Source organism: Denticeps clupeoides, chromosome 7, assembly GCF_900700375.1.
Source record: "Denticeps clupeoides chromosome 7, fDenClu1.1, whole genome shotgun sequence".
Classification (NCBI taxonomy): domain Eukaryota; kingdom Metazoa; phylum Chordata; class Actinopteri; order Clupeiformes; family Denticipitidae; genus Denticeps; species Denticeps clupeoides.
In genome coordinates, this window is record NC_041713.1 from 14,986,231 (window position 1) to 14,996,116 (window position 9,886).

General features: G+C 46.3%; 1 protein-coding gene across 3 annotated transcripts in view; it reads right to left on the minus strand.

Annotated features, from left to right (window-relative positions):
• Nucleotides 1-9,450, minus strand: part of sdk1a (sidekick cell adhesion molecule 1a) — a 236,247-nt gene extending 226,797 nt beyond the window's left edge. For all 3 annotated transcript variants that reach the window (XM_028985095.1, XM_028985093.1, XM_028985092.1), the window contains exons 1-2: nt 9,054-9,450; nt 8,610-8,880 (exon numbers count right to left, since the gene is read on the minus strand). In XM_028985095.1, the coding sequence (XP_028840928.1) occupies nt 8,610-8,721 (112 nt within the window). In that variant the 5' untranslated portion in view covers nt 8,722-8,880; nt 9,054-9,450. The remainder of the gene's footprint in view (nt 1-8,609; nt 8,881-9,053) is intronic.
• Nucleotides 9,451-9,886: the final 436 nt, after the last annotated feature.

A 9,886-nucleotide genomic window follows, 5' to 3' on the forward strand; every position in this document is an offset into this window, starting at 1 on the left:
CTCAGCATTAAACTGTCGGGTTTTAAAACTGCATGAAAAATGTCAGGCAGACATAAAAAAGCCACACAGTTCTGCTTTTCGGAAAGCTTGATGGAGCCCTGTGCAACGGCAAAATTCCCCGTGTTAAACTGGATCGCCCGGCCTCTGTGTGTCTGCGATAAAACGCCCCTCCATCCTCCAGCGCCATGAAATAACAGGACTTCTCTCTTGCATGGTGTTCAATCACTGCAAAACCAACCTGCAATGGCGAGGATCCGCTAGTTAATGCGAACAATCTGCTCCTTCTGATGAAAAGAAAACTTTTCTCCAAACCCGCATCCTCTCCAATTTTCCAGCCCTTGATTGCTGGAGTACCTGGCAGTTCCCATTTATTACCAAAAAGGGAATAAAAAAACCCCCAAAACAGCCAATCTAAATACCCCATATGTTTCTTTTCGCACAACGACGCATCACAATTCTGACTCTTCCTGCTCATGTGCCAGCACCCTGGACCAAGAATCCTGGCTGGGGTCGCCAAGTTACCAGAGCTCGAGATCTAGGGCCTTCCAGACATTTCATCAACACGAAAAAAAATCTAATTAAGCGCCACGGGACAGATAAGACGGACAGAAAAACAAAGCGGCCCCAGTGCCGCTGGCAGGGACTGGTGCACGAAACAGCCTCTGGACCACGCTACATTATTTAATTAGTACAGGTAACATCATTAAGCCAGAGTCTGTAGAAATGAGCCGAGAATGGGGATCTGGCGAGCACGTCTGGCATCATCCGCCCCGCGCCATGTGCGCTGGCATGACGGCGCCGCCGCTCCGTCGGCCAGAGGCAGAGCTGCACCTGTCCCTGCGAGGCACTGACCACGCTGCCCGCCCTCCCCCTATGTACAATTAATTACATTACTTAGCAATAATCACTTTGTCTATTGGGTTTAATTGACCTTGTAATTTTTAAGCGAGCACCAGTATGCGAGCAAGCAGTTCATCGTAATATGAATGCGAGGAAAACATATTACGAACTGAGCCTTCACTCCAGTGCCCGGTCATTAGATAAAATTTCATTTTGCTGATTGCACAAATCCATTCAGTCCCAGATGGTGTGCGTGTGCATGGGTTCCATTCTTTTGCTCGAAGAGGCCGAGAAGCAACTTCCGAGGTTTCGTGCCCAGCCTGAAGAGTTCTCTGAAGTAAATGACAGTCGTGTTTGGATCATTCTTCACTCGACACGAGCCAAGGATTGCTCTGAGCTCCCAAAAACCAATCACATCTTTTTGTCAAGATTCTTGTCACTGCATTTGGTGTCCCCATAACTCTCAGTTGCACTTGGGACGTGTACCAGAAAGAGATCTGCATCAGGTTGCACCAAAAGTAAGAGAAAAGAAGAAGTCAATGCTCTGCACCTGTGGTGAAGTTTAGCATAACAGGCATTTTTACGATATTTGTCACTTCTTGCTTTAATATATTTAGGAACACACAGCACAGGTGCACCTCAGTTCACTAAAACATCACGTCTCTGGTACCTTCCAGAAAAGAAGAGGTAAACACAAAATTGATACTGCAGGACAATTTAAAAGTTCTGCTGCAGGACCATTAAAGAATTAAGACTGCGTTTAAGATTTTGCAGACATTGTCTTTTGTTCACACGCCGAGCTGACAACTAAGTCGGGAAAGCAGTGTGTATTATCCATGCGGGGAGGCTATTTCAGTGCATTAAGGGGAATGCAATTACATTTTCCAATGAGCGCGGTTAAACTGATCGCTGTGGCCCTGCCGTATGGACATATAAAGCAAACTCGGAATTAAAAACAGCTCATCAAGCAATGTTTAACCACCCTCCGCTGTTTTAAATGAATGTGATTGTGTTTGGAATTACATCAGCGACTTGCTGACAGCACGTTCCAGCTGTGGGAAGAAGATGCAGTTGTCATCGTCCTTCTTAGTTTCTGCCTATAACGACAGCAGTCTATAAACAGTCTATAAACAGACTAATAGCAAGTAACCTAGCCGTACATTAACATATTTTTTAATGGTTAAAGAGAACAATGTCTAAGTATGAAATGTTTGACAATTTAGTTCATGTAAAAACTATACATTTTATGATATATAGTTATGAATTGCAGAGATACTAACCTGCTAGCAGTGGGCCTTGTAGTACCACTGCCTACCTCAAGAGTTGATAGTGAGTTACTGCAGCATCGAGTATGTCTTGCAAGACAAACCGTAGGTTCAAAAGTGCTTATCATGCACTACACACTTACAAATATTATTGTTTAACATACTATTGTGTGAAGGAATCATAGTAGAGATGCCCAATCTAGTTTTTGAGTCATTGACCGATTTCTGTACATCCCTATGGACCTTCAGTTATTGGGTAGTCAGTGACAGGAAGACTAAATCCAATGATGGCTACCCCGCTGACATTCGTTCACACAGAACTATTACATTTACATTTACAGCATTTATCAGACGTCCTTATCCAGAGTGACTTACAATCAGTAGTTACACAGTAGTAAATGGACAGTCCCCCCCTGGAGCAATTTAGGGTTAAGTGTCTTGCTCAGGGACACAATGGTAGTAAGTGGGATTTGAACCCGGGACTTCTGGTTCATAAGCGAGTGTGTTACCCACTAGGCTACTACCACCCTGCCATCCATCCCACGTTGCACCTTCAAAGGCAAACAATTAAACTGAATGGTTTTGCAGATCCAAAAATGGCTGAGTGATGTCATGGAGTTCAGAGAGTGTCATTAGCCCCTGGCACACCGGTCACAAATCAGCCACCTGCTACAGCGGCCACCACAGCTGCTACGCCCGGCCGTGAGCGTGGCCCCACCTCCCCGCGGCTCCCTGCATCACCCCATCGCACTATGTCATCCTGATTTTCATAAGCACAGCCGGAGCATGCTGAGGCCGGCATTGGCAGAGGAGGGAATCATTCCGGGAGTCGTCACCTCTCTGCACAACTAAGCTGCCCACCCGCTCCTAATGAAGCTGGAGGAATTTCGCACGACCCTTCCCAAATGTTTATCTTTTCCCCTTATCTCAGACACGGGCCTAATAACATCAATCCGCCCTTCTCCTGACGCTCAGTTTAACTTTTAAATGATGAGGGTGTGTTCTTCTTTCCACCCTGACTTTGATACATCTCCATCCTCGTAATAGGTATGCATATGTCGTAGATGGAGGAAGGGATGGATGAGGCTCTTTTTATATCATGAGGTTTGCTGGATGCCACCGACATAAAGGAAAGGGCAAAGTTAACATGTACAGTTATCTCAACGTCACATTAAGGCAAAGCGCTCATTTAAACCATTCATCACGGCAAAAGCAGCGGCACCGGGGCTATTTGAAGAGTCGAAGCAATAACTTTGGCCTTTCATCTCACGCCAGCCCCCCATATCCTTACCTTATCTTCAAATTCTAAAGCTATTTCTCGCATCTTCTTTTTTTTCCGTGGCGAGGCTTAAGCTGGCATATAAATTTACATTTGCTTCCGCATTCCAGGCACGGGACGGGACGGTTTTGCATGGGGGCAATGTGGAGATGTAAATGACAGGGCCATTTCACCAGGTACAGATGACAGATTGCCGGTGGAGTCCTCGGGTCATATTTTAAAGAGGGAAGTAAAGATTACAGTGACACTGATCCTGCAGCCTGGAATATGCTGAATAGGTAAAACATTGATTTCACACAGCACCCAGAGGCTCTGGCAGCTGAACTCAAAAATGTATGGTCTTTAAAATTCCATTTTGTCACAAGATAGGACTATAATTACCGACAAATTTCTCATTGCTAATTGACAGTTCTTGACTGGCCTTCCAACATTTGTCCATCCTAACAACTGACGTTCCATATAGCACAGTCTTCCCTGTTGGTCCCTCAACTGGTCCAACCATCAACAGGTGCTTCCTGCATCCCACCCCGGCCGATAACACACATTACAGTGCACCAAATCACATTCCCACGCTGAGCTTAACATGTCCGCAATTCCGTACAAACATTCCGGCTGGTCAGTACCCTTTATCAGTAAAAGCAGGCACAGAGGAGGTCAGAGGTAGCACAGTTCACATCGAATGCTCAAACAGGGTCTGAACAGGACTGTTCATTTTGTTTTTAAAGTGTAAACAGCTTCCCGTAACGTCCCAAATCCATGCCGAAACTCAGATCCAGCAGCTAATATGTCGGTCTCTGCATGGTTTACTGAATCGTAAACTGAAATGCTTTGAAAGGTGAGATTATTTCAACACGTATGCCCTTCAGGAAATATCCACAAGTATATTTGTGGCCCATGCTGACAATGTGCCCTGCAAAACCAGCATTGGCCTCCCGGCTTACAAGATTTTGCAAGAATTGCTATAGTTTACAGCACCACATGGTCGTCCCATGTTAGTAATACCTGATAACAATGCATTAGATTACAGTGGCCTTTGGAAAGAGAAAAGACTGTTTAAAGAAACATTTACATTTATTTGTCGGGCTTCAGTGCCAAGACACCTACCGGGTTTCTGTACAGTGAGTGTGAAGGAATTAATCATTTTGTAAATATGTAATTTACCTGTTTGCAGTTCAGACCTGGGCAAACACTCCAGGTTTGGGGAGTCGCAATGTTTGAATAATATTCAAATACTAATGTGATGATTTGAATAGTAAAATGACTTAAGACCACTGACGCTCTGGTATAGCCGCAGGCCCATATACTATATTAACAAAGAATCATGCTGAGGAACAGACCCTTTTCGGACAGAGGTAAAAAAGTTGGGTTGGTCAAACAGCAAGAAAATGACACATCGGTCGACGCCGCAATAAGCGTCCCAGGATTATGAAATTCTGTGTTTAAGGCCGACCGAGGAAGGTTAGGCGAAAGTCGGCAGATTCATGCAAATCTAAACCAATCGATCTGAACCTCGACTAATTTCCTAAACATCAAGAACACAATATTTTTACATTGAGAATAAGTTTTTTGCACCCATGGCCATTTGTCAAGTAAAGGGACTACTTAACAATGGAATCAAGATACATGCTTTGTTGTATTGTTCATCACAAAAATTATTCCCTCCTTTTTGATATCTTCAGATTCACTCTGAATGGGAAAGCAGACTTTTCATAAAGAAATATCTTGTATTTAATAACGCCAATAACTGCACGGTTGCCAACAAAGAAAGACACATCACTTTCATTATCCAAGTCCTCAGTGTTGGCCCTATGAATAGCATTTGTGAAATGCTGTGACGGCGAGTCTGGAGCAGGATGAAGGAATTGATTCTTAAAAAAAAAAAAACAGTCTCCAGTGTTCCAGCATGACTGGGAGCGTTAATTCCTGCTTTCACTTAAGAGGTCTGTCATTGTCAAAAAAAACTTTCAACTTTTAGTATTCTGATGTGAAAATTCGCTACTCACAAAACCTGACAAACAGCATGACAGCTAAATGATGAGGCCATTTTTTCCACTGCGAGTCGTGCACTTGAGTTTAATGAATTAGTTTCTTTTACTGGCCCCGGTTGCCAAAAGTAAACTTTACAAGATGCAGCAGCTTCGTGGATTTATTAATGCAAAATTAAGAGCACAATCGTACTCAACCCTCTTTTTTATGTGTTATATTTTGAAAAACAACCTTGGCATTACAACTTCCAAATAATACACCCATGCTGTACACCCAACGGAAAGGGACTCAAATTAATTAACCTTTCGGCAGAAATGCTAAAGAGAAAGGCTGGCGTCTTGGAAAAATGGCGTCTTGCAGAATGTTCCGGGCCTTTCGACCATCAGCAGTTCAGTGGATACCCTTTGTGTTCGCCGTGCATGCAAATCAATCATGCAACGAGCAAAACAATCAATAATGAACAGTGAGTCAAGTACCATTCATGTCCAATTTGCATAAAGCAAGCTGCTAATGCATGATGCACCCGCTAACATGAGGGCAAGTAATATTTTGCAAAACCCGTTAGATTACTTCCAAAAGTCTTTGAAGTCTGTGTATTATTCCGTGAGTAATGTTGTACATTTTATGTAGGTCTACATCTACATTTACGCTCTACATTTCCTCAGCACCAATGGAAAAGCTTGAGGCGTCTTACACGGATAACCGCCCAGACGGTTTACTGTCACGAATGAGCGGTGCGCCCTCACACCGCCACCACGATGTGCAACCTGCCATAGATTTCTGGCAACGCAATTTCAAAAATGAACGGTGAAAGTGCTCATCCAGCAGAGTTTAGGAAAAGTGAAGTGAAGTGATTGTCACATGTGATACACAGCAGCACAGCACACGGTGCACACGGTGAAATTTGTCCTCTGCATTTAACCCATCAGCCTTAGTGAACAGTGGGCAGCCATGACAGGCGCCCAGGGAGCAGTGTGTGGGGACGGTGCCTTGGTGACACCTCAGTGGCAGATCGGGATTCGAACCAGCAACCTTCTGATTACGGGGCCCCTTCCTTAACTGCTAGACCGTTAAAGACATTTTAACAAAAAAAGATTCATTTGGCTTGATCCCAGAACATAATGGAACATTCTAAAAATGTAATGATGCATGCAATCTAGATGTAGCCCAATTAGAACTTACTTTAAGTAAAATGCACTGATGATGCATCCCAATCAAGATTTCGCAGTTGTGTAAAAATCAAAAAGCGAGCCGGAATGTCAATCCCATCCCAATTTGCAAACTTTCATAATGCTGCTGGCTCTTCTTACGGGATCAATAATGCCTAAGCCAATCCCAGACCGGCGCTGGGAACGTTCCAAGCGTCCAAAGACCTTGACACAAGACCCCGGAAAGTGGCTGAGGCTGCAAACACATCGAGAGCTCGGCTGAAGTTTAAAAAGTGAAAAAAGAATAGTGTGCAGTGCGGGGACGGTTATCAAATGCAACAGGTCTAATTCATAACCAGGACAGGCGGCGCCATATTAAATACAACGGCCCCGGTGGCGGGACCTTCAAGCCCCGCAACATTCGCCGGTTAATCAGCAAGCCCCGCCGTCACGGGCGTGAACTTTGGATCCTCCAATCAGCCTGTCGGAGCGAGAATGTTCAGAACCACGGCGCTAGAATGATCCTATCCGGCCCTCGTTTCAGTTTTACAAGGAGGGCATTTTATTTTTTTCGAGTAGGAGGCGGGTTTTACAAAGTTCAAAAGAAAAAAAAGAGCCCACGCCCTGTTTGGCTCAAGCTCGGAGGGAACGATACGGTTTGGCACCATTTCGCGCAACGATTCATTGGATCTTTCAGACTGAATTGAGTTTAAAGGTTATGGTGGGTTTTTTTAAAGAGAAAAGAGCTGCATTGCAAATTGCCTTGTGAGTTAAGTGCTTATGGCAACTATGCCACGTTGCCGCTTCTTTTCAGTCCTGTTAAAGGACGTCCCCAAAATGATCATCATTGACACTCATTTTTTTCCCTGGCTATACAAATGCAAATCACCCATCCCAAGTGACAAAACATATAAAATTGGGTAAGAAAGATAGCTGGAGGCTGGATGGAGGCTTCGACTAATTAAAAATTCACCATGTTACTTTCATAATTTATCCTTTTTGATTGCTTGGCATAAAAATTGATTATAATCTGAGCAATATTGGCAGAGTTATAAATATCTCATCTAATTAGCCATGTTGTTGCTGATTATCCCAAATTCAAAGTGCATTAGAAATGAATAAAAGGCAGCTTACATCAATAATTACATATCACTTATCGCGTATCACCATCTGAATTATTCCGTTTGCGTTAAATCTCGGCCCGTGCTTCTCAGATTCTGTTCAGCGTGCTTCCTCAACAGCGAACAAGAGTTCCGTGCGACCGGTCACGACCACTTTCAGCCGTAGCACTAAACCCCACCGACCTGGCTGTGAGTAATTTGCTTAGTTTGACCAGGATGCGGTGGGCACGCCGCGCCAGCGTTCAAAGCGGTTCAAACTCCATTTCCCGAATCCACGGGAAGCAGGACACATTACAGAGCTCCTCTGCAGATTTCACGGGGTTGCATCAAAAATCAATACAGTGCGTGAGGGTGGCATGATGGTTCGGCCAAAAAAAAAAAAAAAAGGAACAATAAAACAATAAAAGGAACGTCGGTTTAACTCCGTCTGCTCCTCCGCATGTAATGCGGCTGGACAGCATCTGGCGCGGTGATATCGGTGACTTCGAATGACGCATTCCTTTCAATGGCAAGCTCACACCCCGCTAACGTTATTCGTCCAGGAGCCGACGTGAGGCCAGTGCGGAGGCCACCGACACATTCAACCGCCCGGCGAACATTGCAGGTCCCGGGGGGGGGGGGGGGGGGGGGGGGGCATTCACATGTCAGGACCCCCGCCGGGGCGTGGAGAGGTGCGGAGGAGCCACGGCGGCCGCACGCCATCTGTGGTCCTGCCTGACCTCGCCACTCCTCAATTTTTGATTTTGTTCACGGGATGCCCCTTACAAATACATTCAATTCATCATCACCATCATCATCATCATCATCACAAACCAAATCCTCCCAAAGACAGCAACAGAGAAGCCAGCAGGTGAGAGTTGTGAGAATGAAAACAAACTTCCATGTTTTGGGGGCCACGGGGTCACGACGCGTCTTCGCGTTGCCATGGACACCCGCGAAATGCCACCGTCGGACCGTCGTCTTTTCCTACCTTGCGCCGCGGTCCTCAACACGTGGACGTGGACGTGGACGTGCACGCAGAAGAACGCCCACCAAGTCCAGGCGCCGGGCGCAAACTTTCCTCCGAGCCGTGCGGGCGTCATGCCGCTGCCATGCGCCCACCGGAGCTCTGGCGTGCCGGGTTCTCCCTCAGGTCCGCCTCCCGTCCCCTCTGCCCGGTTCTCTCTCTCTCTCGCTCTCTCTCTCTCTCTCTCTTCTATTGTGGAAACTGTCGCCGCTCCTCTTCCCCGGTTCGCGGCGCGCTGTGGGTGCAACGCCTCCGGTTACTCGACCACTCCTCACCCACGCCAATCAACGAACTAATTTACACGCACACACACATTCACACACACACACTCAGCCCAGCGGCCCCACGAAGTCATTTACTCCACGTTAATACGAAGAATAAACGCGGGGACAGAAATGCACGTCTTACCTGTTCACGGACCGACTGCGTAAAAGGTCCACGCCGAAAAATACGAAGAAGCGTCCAAATCACGCAGGCTGCCTGTCCACGGACGTGTTGCTGTAGTCCACGAGTAAAACTGCGCGTATTACGGCGTTATAACCCGTGCGAGCAGCTCGGTCTTCCCCCGAACGCGCACTTAACTCCCAACTTGGGAGGTGTGGGGTTGCGCGCTGGTCACTTCTGTGTCGTCTGCGCGCCGCGTGACGCGGGCCACGACACTTTTACAGCGTCTCGGGAGTCTCACGGACAAAAAGTGACGCCAACCGCGACAAACGAGCAACGGAGGAGCGCGACACGCGGCAATGAAGGTGGAAGACGGAACAGAAAAGGCCAGCAGGTGTCAGCGACGGGGACGCGCGTTTATCCACGGACACGCCGCCGCCGCCGCCGCCGCCGCAGACCCACCGCCGAACTTCCATTCAGTCCGCCAACGTCGCGTCTCGCCCCGCCCCGCTGCGCTCTCATTGGCTGCCGCGTTCAAACTGCGGAGCCCACGGTCACCGACGCCGGTTCCTCAGGTGGACGTTTCCCAGATTCTTACACATTTCTAATTATATATCGCGTATGTTTTATTTCTGTGGATGTATATCCTTATAAAAGTGGAAACATCTACATAAACCTAAATAGATAGATAGATAGATAGATAGATAGATAGATAGATAGATAGATAGATAGATAGATAGATAGATAGATAGATAGATAGATAGATAGAATGTGTGTTATCTGTTGTTTTATTTTTTATGCATATCTGATAAATCTGATCCTGGTTTGATCACATGCGCAGGTGATTGCTGAATGTA